At 38.6% G+C, this 16835-nt stretch overlaps 1 protein-coding gene across 1 annotated transcript in view; it reads right to left on the bottom strand.

The window, feature by feature from the left end:
• Positions 1-16835, bottom strand: part of NR3C1 (nuclear receptor subfamily 3 group C member 1) — a 129478-nt gene that overhangs the window by 20836 nt on the left and 91807 nt on the right. The window contains exons 4-5 of the mRNA XM_044664517.1: positions 16379-16542; positions 8442-8558 (exon numbers count right to left, since the gene is read on the bottom strand). Of these exons, the coding sequence (XP_044520452.1) occupies positions 8442-8558; positions 16379-16542 (281 nt within the window). The remainder of the gene's footprint in view (positions 1-8441; positions 8559-16378; positions 16543-16835) is intronic.

Raw genomic sequence — 16835 nt, 5'->3', positions numbered from 1 at the left:
CCAACCACAGTTTTCGAGACAAAAAATACACTGCCATTCACTAACATAAATAAATCTCGACAGTTGGTTAGCATGAGGACCACCTATCCCAGTATGGCAACATGCCGCTTTTCAGTATACCATGAGTTTGTTATACTTTGACAGTATGGAAACCTTAGCCTCAGAGGAACCCTCAGCACTACTAAGACCCGTTCAGAAAAATTCAAAGTATTGACTTACTACTGTTCATTTCCATAGGACAGTAGCAGTAAGAAATGCAGCAAACTGCCAACCACAAAGACTAGAAAATTCACCAGACCAAATCCTGAAGGGGAAATTCTGAAAAAAAGGCAAAGTGAACCCTTTGTCTAGCTTACAGACACAGAAAGACGTACAGGTCTGTTGACATAAGAGACACGATCAGGAAAGGAACACTCCAGCCAGGAAGGTACTTGAGTGCCAAGGAAGAGACTGTGTACTTGGGGGAAAAGGAGGTCTGATACTGATACCAGGGTCCTGAGATATGGACAAGTGCCAAATGGTTGCTTTGCTGCTTCCTACCTAGTTCTGGGTCACAAATCTAGACTATGGACTAAGAAAGGGACCTGACCATGATGTTCCTGGGTAGGGAGTCCCAGCAGTGGAGTGGCTCAGACCCTTGGAGCAGAGCAGGACCTCAGTTCTAGCATGTAGCCCAGTCTGAAGAGAAATAACCAGGATAAAGATCCCAAATCAAAGGAGATGCTATGGTCCTATCACCACAAACTAGCAAAACTTCTTAGCTGGCTGATAGGGGCTGAATTTAGCATTAATTTTTTTGTTGCTCTGACTGAAATCCAGGTCAGGAGCTTGGAGAGTTCAGATTGGGGAAAGGGGGCAATGGAGTGGCGAAGGGGCAAGAAAAAGATGCTGCCCTGTAGCAGATGATTTGGGGGGCACTTAAAGTTTGCAGTCCCATTGATAGTCCCTGAGATCCTAGAAAAACACAATACTCAATACCCCAAGAAAGCAGCATCAGGATTAACTCAGCTCTTCCATCCAGAAGTGAGGCAGAGCCCAGACCTAACATCAAGTCTGAAGTCAGGAAGCAGGCCAGAAGAATCAGCAAACAAAAAAATAAGGACCCCATCACAATGAGCTATTAGGATGGCAGGGACACTTGAGACACAAATTAAGCAAAAGAAAATGATTTCTATCTACAAGATATGCCTCAGAAAAAAACAAAGCTTGAGTATATGTTCAACTCAAATTCCTAGAAGATATGAAGCAAGAGTTTAACAAAGAGTGTTTTTATAAATGAAATGAGAGTGCTTGAGAAAAAAAATGGAAAAGAAATGAGAGTTATGGAAGAAAGAATTGGAAATAGAATTAACAGCTTGACTTAAAAGGTACAAAACTGTCCCAAGAACAAACTCTTTGAAAATTAGAATGGGTCAAATGGAAGTCAATGATTTCAAGAGCCAATAAAAATATTAAAATAAAGCCCAAAGATGGAAAAAACCCAGAAGAAAATATAATATATAATCTCATGGCAAAAATAACTGATCTAGAAAAGACCGAGGAGAAAAAAACCACTGACTACCTGAATGTCCTAACAAGAAAAAGAGCCTAGACACCCTATTTCAAGAAATATTAAAAGAAAACTGTCCAGATCTCTTGGGACCAGAGGGAAAAGTGGAAACAGAAAGAATCCACTAGTTATCTCCTGAAAGAAACTAAAAATGAAAACTGCTGGGAAGACACTGCCAAAATCTAGAGCTTCCAGGTCAAAGAAAAAATATTTTAAATAGTCAGAGAGCAAGAATTCAATAACTGAGAAGCCAGATCACAGACAATTTAGCAGCTACCATGACAAAGGAGTGGAGAACTTGGAATATGATATTTCAGAAGTCAAAAGGCTGATAGCCAAGAAAAATGTACCCAGCAAAACCAAGTATGAAACTACAGGGGGGAAATAGACCTTTAATGAAATAGAGGACTTCTAAGCATTCCTGATGAAAAGACCAGAGCTATGTGGAAACTTTGTAGTTCAAAGACAAAAGAAACAGAACGGAGTAAACATGAATGAACAAAGATAACTGATTAAATAAGGATAAACTGTTAAAATCTAATTTAGTGAGATAATACTCATATTCTCTCTGAGTTCTATCATCATCAGGGGTCATTGAGGAAATCCAATTAGAAAAGGACTGGGAGTGGTTCTATTACTTCTTGATGATCTTAATAATGAAAAGAGTGAGGAAGAAGAGTACATTGGGAAGGTGGGAGGGAAATGAAGTTAGGAAAAAACTCACATTGCACAAGTAGACTTTTTGGACAAGAGAGTGAAAAGAATTTGCTGACACTTCAACTTTACCCTCATTAATGGTCAAAGGCAGAATACATACACACAAAGCTGGGTACAGAAATACATTTCTTTCAACAAGGAAATAGGAGGGAAATTGGAGAAGAGAAGGGAATTAGAGGAAGAGTTCATTAAGTGAGTGATTAGTCCTAAGCAAAACAACTCTAAGGATTTACAAAAATATTTATAGCTCTTTTGAGGCTGCAAAGAATGTAATCTGAGAGAGTGCCCATAAACAGATGAATAATTTCACATAAAGAAATGTGATGGAATACTGTTGTGTTGCAAGATATGATGAGGTAGATGGTTTTTGAGAAACCTAGGAAGACATATGAACTGATGCAAAGTGATGTGAGCAGACCCAGGAGAACAAATGAAAAGAAAACCTATATGGTGAAGATAAACAACTCTGAAAGAATTAGGAACTCTTATTAGCATAATGTCCAACTGTGATTCCAGAGTGCTAATTATGAAATAGCTATGCATCTCCTGATAGAGAGGTGAAAGACTCAAAGTGCAAAATGAGATAAACAAATTTAATAAAAAAGGACCAATGTGGAAATTTGTTTTGATCCACTATATATGCTTATAATTGGATTTATTTTTCTTTGATTCTCAAGTAGGTGAGGGAGTTGGATGGAATGATAAGAGGGTAGATTTTTGCTGATTAAAAATTTTTTTTTTAAATTTGATCTAGCCTCAGACACAATTAATTGTGTGACCCTGGGCAAGTCACTTAACTCTGTTTGCCTCAGTCCTTCATCTGCTAAATGAGCTGGAGAAGGAAATGGCAACTCACTCTAATATCTCTGCCAAGAAAATCCCAAATAGTGGTCATGAAGAGTCTAAAAGAACTCCACAGGAAACTTAGATTGGAAATGCAGCTTTTTTATTGATTGGTTAGAGAGCCTTCGTCTAAGTTTCTTCCTATTGAAAGGGAACCAGAAGAAATTATCCCTGATTCATATCTATGACTCCATGATGATCATCTGAATCCATTATTACCAGTGGTTATTATTATTATTATTTTTTGCTCAATTGAAGTGAAATGAAATTCAAATGTATTCCAGAGTAGATAATGAGAGGCCCACGTTTATATTTCATGTCTCTGGAATATTTGGATCATGTGTGGCATTTGCTTTATTAAGCCTGAAAGAATTGTGTTCCATGATACTCTTTTCAATGAAATGTGTGTTTTAAACTGCAAAAAAAAAAATTTTTTTAAACTGCCTATGTAGTGAGTTTTGAATCTCCCATCTCCAAGTCATTCACTTATCCACCCAACCTGCTAGTAAGTTGCATTCTCAGAGGGGTGATAAACTCTAGAGTTTTACATTGGCCATATACAAATGAGCAGTTAGAAAATAAGACATTGAGGTGGCTCTGCTCTGGATAAGTATTTTGTCTCTGTGGGCATATTTATTACTTTTTTCATATGTAAGTCTCACATTTGTCTTTGTCTTTGCCCCTTTCTGCTAGCAAAATTCCCAAAGCCTGCATGTGGTTTTAAGACTTTAAAGTATGGAGAAAAATTTTTATAGTAGGACTCTTTAATTACATTTCTTACCTTATTCTCTAAGAGGTTCCTAACTTGGGGGTGGGGGGAAGGAACTGAAAAAGATTGGGAGCTTCTGTCCTAGACACAGTAACCTGTTTAAAACCTCAAGATTTCAAATATGAAGAAACGGATTTGAAGTCTAGCTATCATACCTGACTGGAAATCTTCCTTAGAAACTTCCTTATTCCTCATTTGGTCATGGAATAGATATTGAGTTAAAATTAACTCCCTCATTCACATTATAACTCTTGCCCCTTTAAATAATTATTATCATAGAGAATGACTGACTAGCAAAGACCAAAGGGAAGTTACTTGAGGGAAGTTTGGTTAAATTCCACTTTGAAAAATCTGTTTTATTTTTACGTAGTCTATCTCAGGTCCTTAATGATGGCAACTAGGTGGCCTAGTAGTTAAAGTTGACATGGACTCAGGGAGAAATGAGTTTCAAATCCGGTCTCAGATAGTTGACTCTGGGCAAGTAAGGCATTTAATCCTCTTTCAGTCTCAGTATCTTCATTTGTAAAATAGAAGTAATAATAATAGCACTTATCTCACAGGTTTCTCATGTGAATCAAACATGCTAGCATATGTAAAGTACTTTGCAAATTTAAGGCATAGTGCCATGATTATTGATAAATACTTGTTGAATATAACTAAAGAGCAAGCACAGGTTGGTTGGGAGATCTAGTGCCTGCCAAGCACAGTAAATCAGCAATATCCATCAATATGTACAAAATCAAAAAGCTCATGTGACTTGGGAAGTCCTTTCCCTAGTTTTATTTGTAATTGACCTACCTAATTTTCAGGACAGTTACATTAGGTAGGCAGCTATCATTCTACCTGAATAACTTCAAAAGAAAGCCAGCCACAATATATACTGTATTCCAGTTTTGAACATGTAGGTGTTATTATTTGTTTTCAAGACCTATAATGTCATCAGAGCTCTGCTGGCAATTCTTAGGGTAGAAACTCCATCCAAGGTTACAGATATGCAGCTACTTTAAATTTATCTTCTTAAAGAGCTGCTGGGAGAACTGAGAGGTTAAATGACTTGTCCACTGGCATCTGACTAGTCTGTGTCCATGGTGGCACCTGAACTCAGACCAGCGCTCTTTGCCCTGTGGCTCCTAGTTAAACAGAGGCAGAAGGAGATCCTCAGGTGTGTCCTCCTCAGGTGTGTCCTCCCTATGATACACAATCCTGTACTTTCTATTGATGCTGAGTATAGGGCTGGAGTGACCAAGACGTCAAATGATAACTGCTTGATTCATTAAATAATCTGAGGTGTGTCTATAAAGTTGGAAGGCGGATTGATTTGTGGAAGAGCCTTTGCTCACAAGTCACATTCCATCAACCTACTTCATGTATAATGAAGGCAAACCGAAGCCCTACAGAGAACACCAAATCAGCTTATTTATTATATCAGGTATTATTTATTTTATCAGGTATTATCATTATTAAATACACAATTAGAATGTACTGATGCTAAATATTTTTCCACAGGAGAAAAATAATTTTATACTGCCTTGTTGGAGGGTTGGAAAAAGCATCAACTATGCACTTTCTATGTCAGTTGTACAATGTAGAGGTATCCCCTTCTGGGTATTACTGACATCGTTTTGAAAGCAGGGCCCCTTTTAATTAGATCATCACCTAAATAACATTAATGGAGGATAGAGGCAATTTTCCAGGGTAATTCTTCTCTTAGAAATTTTTTATCAAATAAAAAAATCACTTAATTGGTAGGAAGTATTTCTATGCTCAATAAATACTGGGTATATGGGATTCTTTTGGGGATAATGAACCTTTAAATCTGGCCCTTCCCCCCACTTTTTGGCCTATTTGGGCTAAGTCTGTTCACTAAAAAATTAAATATAGATTACATTTCTTTTTTAAAATTCTTAACCTTCTGTCTTAGAATGGATATTAAGTACTGATTTGAAGGCAGAAGAGTGCTAAGGATTAGGCAACTGGAGTTAAGTGACTTGCCCAGGATCACACAGCTAGTAAGTATGTGAAGCCAGTTTGATCTCAGGTTGTCCTGTCCAGTCTTGGCACTCTTTCCACTGAATCATCTAGCTGCCCCTAGGTTGCAGTTCTTAACTATGTAACTTTACAGTTTCTTTAAAAATTGTGTACAGAAGTATTCTCACATAATCAATCAACAAACACTAATTAATCATCTACTATGTTCTAGATACTATACAACTACTGGAGATACAAGAACAAAAATTAAACAGTCCTTGCCCTCAAGGAGCTTACATTTCATCAATGTATTTATTTATTTAAAAAAACAAAACAAAAAACCCTTACCTTCCATCTTAGAATTGATACTGTGTATTGGTTCCAAGGCAGAAGAGTGGTAAGGCTAGGCAATGGGGGTTAAGTGACTTGCCCAGGGTCACACAGCTAGGAAGTGTCTGAGACCAGATTTGAACCTAGGACCTCCTGTCTTTAGGCCTGGCTCTCAATCCACTGAGCCACCCAGCTGCCCCCATTTTATCAATTTATTAGTGAGCCAATATGTGCATAAAAAAAGCACATACAAAAAAAGTATGTTAAAAAATGCAAGATAGTTTTTTGAGAGGTGATAAGTAGAGGGCACTTAACCCTGAGTCAGGATCATAAAAGGTCTCATGTAGAAGGTAGTATTTGAGCTGAGCTTTGAAGGAAATATGGGATACTAAGAGGTAGCAGTGAGGAGACAGTATATTTCAGACATGGGGGACATTTTGCTATTTTAAAACTTTCCCCTTCAAGTTAAAACATGATACACTTACAGGGGAATCAGAGGCTATCACTTAACCAAAGTTTAATAAAATGACAGAAAGTAATTCTGACCTACAAAACTAGACATTTTAGCGTGAGCACTTATAATCTATAGCTCTAGTGATCTTTGGACATTCTCCAGTGCAATTCTGCCATTCTTTAGATGATGTAATAGGCCGGTGCTGGTCAAGTTGTTTCTCTCAGATTTCTGTTCACTTTTGAGCAAGTGAGTTTTCAATGAAACAAAGCTCTTAATTACTATGTCTATAAATCATGCCTGAGAAGCCTTTAATCTCAAGTAGAGCTATATCTTGAACACTTCCAAAATGAAAAAATACTCCTTAGTGTATAATACATTAAAATGTTTTGGAATTTATATAAATCTTTGTATAGATCTCAGTTTGTTTGTTTTTTTTTTTTAATTAAAATTCTTACCTTCCATCTTAGAATCAATACTGGGTACTGGTTCTAAGGTAGCAGAGTGGTAAGGGCTAGGCAATGGGGGTTAAGTGACTTGTCTAGGGTCACACAAGCTAGGAAGTGTCTGAGGTCACATTTGAACCCAGGACACCTCCTGTCTCTGGGTCTGACTCTCAATCCACTGAGCCACCCAGCTGACCCCTCTATCTCAGTTTTAACGGCTTCCTATTATAAGAAGATTAGAACAACAAAACTCAAAGATTTGAAATAGATAGTGAATAGGGTCCATCTAGAATAGTGGTTCCCAAACTTTTTTGGCCTACCGCCCCCTTTCCAGAAAAAAATATTACTTAGCCCCCTGGAAATTAAATTTTTAAAAATTTAATAGCAATTAATAGGAAAGATAAACGCACCTGTGGCCATCACCGCCCCCCTGGATTGCTGCAGCACCCACCAGGGGGTGGTAGTGCCCACTTTGGGAATCACTGCTCTAGAACAACACTTGCATTTTACTGATGAAGAAAATGAGACCCTGTGACTTCTCCAAGGATCCAAATGAAATATGACCAACGGGACCATTAAGACACTTGCCTCTGACTCCAAAGCTAGTACTCTTTCCACTGTTCCAAACTATCTCCACACCACTTCTTACTTCTTCAACTCAGCCATCTTGACATTTCCCCATGAGAGGACCACTTAGAACCTGGATTCTTTTTTTTTTTTTTTTTAAAAACCCTTGTACTTCGGTGTATTGTCTCATAGGTGGAAGATTGGTAAGGGTGGGCAATGGGGGTCAAGTGACTTGCCCAGGGTCACACAGCTGGGAAGTGTCTGAGGCCAGATTTGAACCTAGGACCTCCTGTCTCTAGGCCTGACTCTCACTCCACTGAGCTACCCAGCTGCCCCTAGAACCTGGATTCTTAAAAGGTCTATGACAAAGAAAATGGTAACTTTCTATTTGATAGGGAAGTGTTTCCATTTGAAAGCTTTACAGAGAAGCAAAAGAAACAAAGAGAATGCCTTATTTTCTTCCACAATACTCCTATGGCATAATTTCCCTTCCCATGTTCCAGTCTGGGTATGGCGAATTCAGAGAATAGATATTCTATGTACAACGAGAACCTGTAGATAAAACTGATTTTATGTAGGTCTGCTAAACAGACAGAAAGGACCCAGGAGGAGAAAAAAGGAGAAAAATCTCTACCTTTGCCAGACACTAGGATGGATATTATGGGCAAGAATGCCAGATAATGACTCAACTATTTTGAAGATAGCAAGACACTACACCTGATTACTCACGTCTTACAAAGCAAATTGATGCATTTTTCTGTGATTCAGAGGCAAACAATCCTCCCAAGTCTTTTAAATTACCTTCTAGGTTCATTCCAGCTTGGAGACATTTTCGGTAACGACATGCTGGGCAGTTTTTTCTTCGAATTTTATCAATGATACAATCATTTCTTCCAGCACAAAGATAATTGTGCTGCCCTATAGAAAGAAAGAAAAGGAAAAAAGAATGTTAAATTACTACTCATTTTGTGGATAGTTTTTCTCTATGTTTTGTTTGTTTTTTTTGGGGGGGGGGATGGGCAGAGCAGGGACATGGAGTTCAATATATTTAAATCTAGCACAACATAGTACCTGAATTTTGCTGGGGTGACTTTGGAAGGTTTGATGTCAAATAAGTAAACAACTTAAAAAAGAAAAGAAAAAAATGAACTCTTCTGACTTTAATTCTCCTTGTTGTAAAAATAAAAAGGTTCAACATCTGGGGGCAGCTGGGGAGCTCAGTAGATAGAGAGCAGGCCTGGAGATGGGAGGTCTTGGGTTCCAATCAAGCCTCAGACACTTCCTAGCTATGTGACCCTGGGCAGGTAATTCAACCTCCTTTGCCTATCCTTTGCCACTCTTCTGCCTTAGAACCAATACAGAGTATTGATTTTAATTTTATTTTTAAAATGTATTTAAAATATAAATTTAATTTAATTTTAAATTGAAAGGTATAGGTTAAAAATCTTCCAGAAACAATATCTCTATGTTACTGTATAATAAAACTACAGAAGTTAGAGATTATAGTTATAGATTTAGAGATAGAAGGGATCCTTAGAGGACTTTTAGTTTAGCTTCTTCATTTTAGACATGGAGAAAATGAAGAAAAAGAAGGAAAATGAAGGAAAAATAAGTGAATTATTCAAAGTCTTATGATTTGGTTTGACCATACTGGGAAACTCTAATGATAAACTGAAATTTTAGATCAATATTATATAAATAAAACAGATACTTTTTTCTTTTTTTAAAAAAAATACAGTGCTAGAGAGAAAAGGATAGTTTTATGCTTTTTATGGTTAAGGGAAATTATGAACGAAATGTGCTCACCCATTGGAAATGCTCTTGGACATTAACTGATTAATTTACTGTTGAGTACCAAGTATCAATCCCCAGGACTTTGTCAGCACTCTATCCAAATACTTCTAATATATGTGGGTTGATGAACTAATTCTAGAATTTTCAAGAAACAGTAACTGACTATATTTCTAAATTTCTCTTCTAGCTCTCCTAAGACCTGCATTTTGCTGTTGAAGATCTGGCAAAGCAGTTTGAGGAATATTCTTTTGAAATTTTCACTTTCCCCTCTTACTTCCCATACCAACCAAAGCTGCAGGGCCACATATCCCAGACTGAGCCACAGAAAATAAACAAAAAAAGTGGCCAAAGTAGTCAAAGGGGAAAAATGTCTACTCGATTTTTCCCTGCCCCAGCTGCAGCCAGCTGGAATCCTTTGGCAGGAGTTGGGGGAACTTCTGGGGGTGGGATGGAGGAAGGCTGCCTGACCTCATTGGGAGTTATTCTCTGCCAAGAAGTGCCATTATAGTAGTAGAGGCTGTGCTATGGAGAGCATTCCGAAGAGGGTTGCAGAGAGATCCTGGACTGAAGGGCAATCAAGTTACTAGGCCCACATCTTTTTTTTTTTTCCGCCCCCTTTTCTCCTCTCTCTCTCTGGTCTCCCACAAACTGTACAGAAGTGAGTGGGAAGCACATGGATGAAGAAGGGCCTCAGTAGGCTCTGGATCCCAGGCAGGTCTATCCCGAGCAAGGGGGCTATTAGCATGTTAGGGTGTGCCTGGGTATACTTTGTGCTTCCAGACAAAGAGAAAAGGTATGAATTGGACTCTTTTCTATGAAGCAAAATGGAAGGAAAACTGAACTTTGGTTTCTAAAGAAATGAGGCACCCACTAGGACTGATATCATGACATCTTGCAATAATTTTCCAAAGGAAAAAGACCTATACAAGGGGAGAAAATATTTCCCTCAATTCACTTAATTGGGTTAATTTTTTTCTGGGGAAAGAATGTTCATGGTTGAACATCATTTGGAAAAATTTTTGTAGAAAGAAGCTATATTCGCTTGTACTGATATGAATTACCCAATGTTATCTTTTGCAATAAATCTGGACATCTATGAGCCAGGGCTTTGCCCCAACAATCTAGGCCAGTGATGGGCAAACTATGGCCTGCAGGCCAGATGTAGCCCCCTGAAAAGTTCTATCCAGTTGTGTAACATTATTCCTAATCTGACGAATACAATGAGTAGGATACAATACAATGAAACTTTGAAAGAGTTACCTTAGAAACAGACGGACAGAGATGAGCATTTCCTTTCCTTTGGCCCCCCTCTTTAAAAAGCTTGCCCATCACTGTTCTAGGGGGTTCTATATAAATATGATCTCATTTCGCTCATTTCTAAAATGAAGGATTTGGACTAAATCTCTCAAAAGATTCTTTCCAGGGCCGAAGTAGGAGTGTTTCCTACATGACAAGCTTATTTGCCTAGAAGCAGTGTGGCATAATGGACAGTGATAAGACTTAAGAGTCAAGAAGACCTGGGTTCAAATCCTATCCCAGACACTTACTGGTTATGTTGCCCTGAACAAATCAATGAATTGCTCTGTGCCTAACATTAATGCAATGTCCAGGTTGAGCTAGGAACTGGTCTGGCCATTCTGGAAAGCCGTTTGTTATTATATGTCAAATTACTAAACTGTGCGTAGTCTTTGACCCAGCAATATGACTACTAGAGTTATAACACAAAGAAAGAGGAGAAGGATCCATAGTTACAAAAATATTTATAATTTTCAAATAGTAGCAGAAAAAAATGGGACCAAAAGGAATGACTATCAATTGGTGAATAACTGAAAAGTTAGGAAAAATAAGTCAAAATAGGAAACTTAAAAACAGGAAGGAAGCAATAAATTCCTTCTTAGTCCCATCTTTACTTCCCTCAATTGAGAGTGTGGTTTGTGATATTTGTTTTGAACACAAGAATTCAAGTTTTAGCTCTGTGGGACTCTATGTGATTAAATCCACTAAACTGGTTTGGGCTCTGATTTCCAGGAAACCCAACATTTCTCTTGTATACCTTTAATCTAGAGTGACCACTTAAAGTATCTGTAACAATTTGTATTTATAATCCACTAAACATCCAAGCTAAATCTAAGGAGGTCCCTTATATTCCCATTCCCTTTAAGCTAAGAGAGTTTCCAACAACTTTACTTATTTGGTTACTTTATACCTTTCTGGATAGTTCTTTTATTAAACAGACTTGATATTAAGGGATATACTGGATATATATAGAGAAGTGGCTTTTGAGAGAAGATTTGAGAACCACTCTTCACACACACACCCTTACCCCCCCAAAAAATCAATTCTGCTCATGATAAAAAATCTTTTCACAAGATTTTAGAAGGTTAAAGTTGGATAGAAGGATATCGAGAACTCTATGTCTAAATCAGTGGCTCCCAAACTTTTTTGGCCTACCGCCCCCTTTCTAGAAAAAAAATATTACTTAGCGCCCCCTGTCACATACTATCACCACCCTCTTACAGTTATTCACCACCCCCAAATGCACCTGTGGCCATCACCGCTCCCCTGGATCGCTGCAGCACACACCAGGGGGCGGTGGCACCCACTTTGGGAATCACTGGTCTAAAGCCTCACTTATAGAAAAGAAAACTTGAGTTCTGAAAGGAAATGATTTCCTAGAAATTTTCTTCATTTGATCCTTTCTTATTAGTCACCTAACCTAATTATACAAATGCACACATGTGTATACATATAGACCTCAGAAGTATCTGTTTCGAAAAGCTAAGAGACGGGGCAGTTAGGTGTCACACTGGTACAATGCCAGGCCTGGAGTTGGGAAGACCTGGGTTAGAATCTGGACTCAAACACTTCCTAGCTATGTAGCTATGTGACCTGGGCAAGTCACTTAACCCCATTTGCCTAGCCCTTGCCCTTGTTTTTGAATTACTACTAAGCTAGAAAGTAAGGGTTAAAAAAAAAAAAGCTAAGAGAAAAGGAGAAATGGATTTCTATATAGAGAGATTCTTTCTGAGATTGGGCATAGCGAACCTAACCAAAAGGATAGTGAAATGAGCACTAGTTTTGGTAACAGAAGATCTGAGCTGGAGGCCTGACTGACGTTTAATCTGGGCAAGCTACTGAGCCTCAGTTTCTTCCTCTATAAAATGGGAATAATAGCAGCTATACTAGGTACTTTACCCAGCAGGAAAGACTCAGTGGAAATCCCAAAGTACAATATAAATGTTCAGGGGAAATCCCAAAGTTCAATATAAATGGGTTATTGTTATTAATCAGAATTGGCTTGCTTCAATTCTAATTAATATTAAATGATTTAAAATATATCAATATTATTACTATTATCAATTAGGAGTTTTATCTCAGAGCTTCCTGACCCTAGGTCCAATGCTCTGTTAAATTTCACGTGACTTAACCCAGCAAAAATGGACTGATTGTTAATCATATCAATAATGGACAATAGTGGGCTAATTATTAATATAGCAATGTATACACATATTCAAGTGTGCATGTATTTATCAGTCTATACCAGTGATTTCATTGGTTTGGGGAATTTCTAGCAAAGAAGTTTCTTCTATCAAGAGAGGCAGGCGATGCTTCTCTAACTTATAGTCTTATAGGGCTGCCTGGAGTGTTCAGTGGTTAAATGCCTTGCCTCATGGCTCACAAAACCAGGATTTGTCAGAGACAGGGCTTGAACTTGAGTCTTTCTGACTCTGATGACAACTTTCTATCCACTGCCTCTCATAATATTAATATGGAAGTAGGAGTAGACTACATTCTATGCCTTCTCAACATAAATCCTTCTTATAGATTCCCTCTTTTTAACCTTTTGAAGTGGAAAACAGACAAGGAGCAACTTCTGAGCATTCTATAACCCAAAGTTTAGGTTGGACCTGCGTGGGCAATTTTGTAATTTACAATACTTTAAAAAAGGAATCTAAGCAAAGGAAGAGAGATGACTCATATGGCTCTCAAGGATATGCAAACAGAACTGTGGCCAAACAATAATAATCCTTCTCAGACTGTGAATGAATGGGCTATATTATTTTTTAAATCAGAACTTTAGATCATCCATTCAGTCTATACTGTTTACCAGTTACTTTACACAACCATTAAAATATGTAATTATTCCAAAAGTGCTCTTCTTCTTTACCTCTCTTCATCATTAGATGTGAAACAATGTGCCCTTCATTTTGTGAATTTATTCCTAGTGACCTACTGCAAGGGGGATCTCTCTCTCTCTCTCTCTCTCTCTCTCTCTCTCTCTCTCTCTCTCTCTCTCTCTCTCGCTGCTTTTGTGCTTGGGGAATGGGTTTGTAATTGTATCTACATTTTCTCCCATTATTCTCTATGGTGGTATATCCATAGGAGGCCACCTCAAATGTAAAGCCTGGGATTGTGACACAGTGAAATTATTTAACCTGTAAGGAATCAGTGATCTTGATCCCTGAGCCCAATAGCAATTGCTAATGAAATGTACCACCATGATTTGATCTCTTAAACTTTTCTGCCACAGATACCTTCTGCTATCAGATTATACAGTACAGATTCCCCTATATTCCAATACCATTCTCTCTACTTTAGAATGTTTTAAGGGAGGGGTCCTTCTTTGTTTGTTTGCTCCTTCCTAAAGAAGGAAACAAGAGTTTCCCTTTCTTTCCCCTTCTCCAAACTACTCACATCAATCAAAAAGCATTTAGGAAGTACTTACTGTGTACACTAGGCACTGTGCAAGGTGCTTTAACCTCAGGCGGCTTACATTCCATTGGGGGAAACACATATGCATGAGTAATACAAAATATGTATAAAATAAATATAATGTAATTTTTCTGGGAGAAGGTATTAGCAGATGAGAATTAACAAACAAGACCTCATGGAGAAACAGGGTGACTCAGATAGAGTCAGGCCTGGAGAGGAGAAATCCTGGGTTCAAATCTGATACCTCTAGCTGTGTGACCCTGGGCAAGTCACTTAATTGCAACTGCCTATCCCTTACTGCTCTTCTGCTTTGGAATCAATCAATACTTAGTATCAATTTTAAGATGAAAGTTAAGGGTTTTAACAAAAACAAAAACAAAAACAAACAAACAAAAGGTTTCACATAGGAAGTAACACCTGAACTGAGCTTTGGATGAAGTTGGGGATCCAAAAAGGTGAGGGTGGGGAAGCGGTCCATTCCAGGCACAGAGATCAAATATGTACGAGCAAGTAGGCTAATCTGGCTGGAGCGAAGAGGAGTAATGTGCTTATAATAAGCCTGGGAAGGTGAGCTGAAGCCACACTGTGAAGGTCTTTAAATGTCACATGTATAACTTCCCAGCCTGGCCCTAACTTCTATTTCCAACCTCTCTAGAAATAACTTTTCCCTCCCATACTCTACAATTCAAGCAGACTGGCCTCCGGCTCCTATCTCCACATGGGCCTTTGTCTTGACTGTCTCCCATGCCTGAAACGTAGGCATCCCCTCCTTAGCTCTGCCTCCTAATGGGACAATCTTACCAGGCTGCAAGATTGGCTCTGCCTGGTATTCATATCTATCTCATCAGTACGTTCTACCCCTCTGCCTGGATTCTAGGACCAGAGGATGGGATCTTGGGCTCCAGGGCTTCTGTCTAAAGAAGGGGTTCACCGATTGAGAGCCAGACCTAGAGATGGGAGGTCCTGGGTTCAAATCTGGCCTCAGACACTTCCCAGTCATGTGACCTTGGGCAAGTCACTTGACCCCCATTGTCTAGCCCTTACCATTCTTCTGCTTTGGAACCAATACACAGTATTGATTCCAAGATGGTTTGGAATTGAGGGTTTAAAAAAAAATAAAGAAGAGGTTCAGCAAAATTTTTTTTCATTATTTCTAACCAGCCATATTGCTTTCATACTTCTCTGGAACTCTTCAACATGCCCCTTGCACCAAGTATTGTCCCCCAAATGCTACTTTTCAGCTCCTTTTCTGTGTTGTTTCCCCCCTATTTGATTGTAAGCTCCTTGGAGTGAGGGAATAGGTTTGGTTTTGTATTTGTATTCCCAATGCTTGGCAAATGTTTATTAACTGGACAGACTGATTATAGAATCCCCAAGTGGTATAGCAGATGGAGCACTGGGCCAGGAGTCAAGACAACCTCAGTTCAAAGCCAGCTTTGGACACAAGCTGGGTGGTCCCGGGCAAGCCACTTGACTGCTATTTGCCTCATTTTCTATAACTACAAAATGGGAATAACAATAGAGCCTACCTTCCAGGGATGTTGTGAGGCTCTAATGAGATAATTTTTGTTAAAGTACTTAGTACAGTGATTGGCTCTGAGTAGGGACATAATAAATGCTTCTTCCCCTTCTAATGCCTCTTTAAGACAGAGCCCAAGAAGAGTGGTTAAGGGCCAGGCGACTGGTGTTAGAAAGTATCTGTGGCCACATTTGAACCCACGTCCTCCCAACTCCAGGATTGGCTCTCTTTCCACTGAGCCACCTAGCCACCCTGGCATATTAGGTTTTTAATTAATGCTTGATGAATGACTGATTCTTTTCCTTCCATTTTCTCTTTGATGTTCTTTCTCTTCTAAGAGATGACTTCAAAGTCTGTCCAGATTTACATAGAGCCAACTATTTTATTAATTAATTTTATTTTATTTAGAATATTTTCATTTGATTGCATGATTCATGATTCCTCCTACCCCTCTTCCCTACCCCCTCCTGGAGTATTTTATTAATTTAAAAATGCCTAAACAACACATTGATTGGAGTTAACATAGTTACTAGTTTCTAACAAATGGGGTTAGAAGAAATGTGCAGCTTCTAGAAATCACTGGTCTTGAAGCTAAAGGAGAAGACCTAGTCCTCTCTGATGATCCTACTTGGTGATAATCTATCATTTTCAACCTGCTGTTTATAATAATGAGAAATAAACAAACCAAAAAACTCTTCAAAACACATACTACCTTCCACTGCTCTTTTGAAGAAGACTTTACAACTTCCACACGTTAGAACACCATAATGACATCCTGAAGCCTCATCTGAGCAAACGAGGCAGAGCTTGGGAGGTGGTCCCGCTGTTGTGGAGGAACTGGATGGAGAAGAGCTTACATCTGGTCTCATTCCAGAGCTAAAGAATTGAGAAGAAGAGAGTCATGGTTCTTGAATATCTAACAGTACAACGACATTATCCATCTCATTTCCATTATTTGTATAAAAAGTAGACCAATTGGGACATTTCATTTTGTGGGGTGGAGGACATGGGAGATTTTTTTTAAAAAATTTTAAACCCTTAACTTCTGTGTATTGACTTATAGGTGGAAGATTGGTAAGGGTAGGCAATGGGGGTCAAGTGACTTGCCCAGGGTCACACAGCTGGGAAGTGTCTGAGGCCGGATTTGAACCTAGGACCCCCTGTCTCTA

The sequence above is a fragment of the Gracilinanus agilis genome, chromosome 2, assembly GCF_016433145.1.
Source record: "Gracilinanus agilis isolate LMUSP501 chromosome 2, AgileGrace, whole genome shotgun sequence".
Lineage (NCBI taxonomy): Eukaryota > Metazoa > Chordata > Mammalia > Didelphimorphia > Didelphidae > Gracilinanus > Gracilinanus agilis.
Note: the sequence above shows the minus strand (reverse complement) of the source record. Positions and strands in the feature narration are given on the sequence as shown.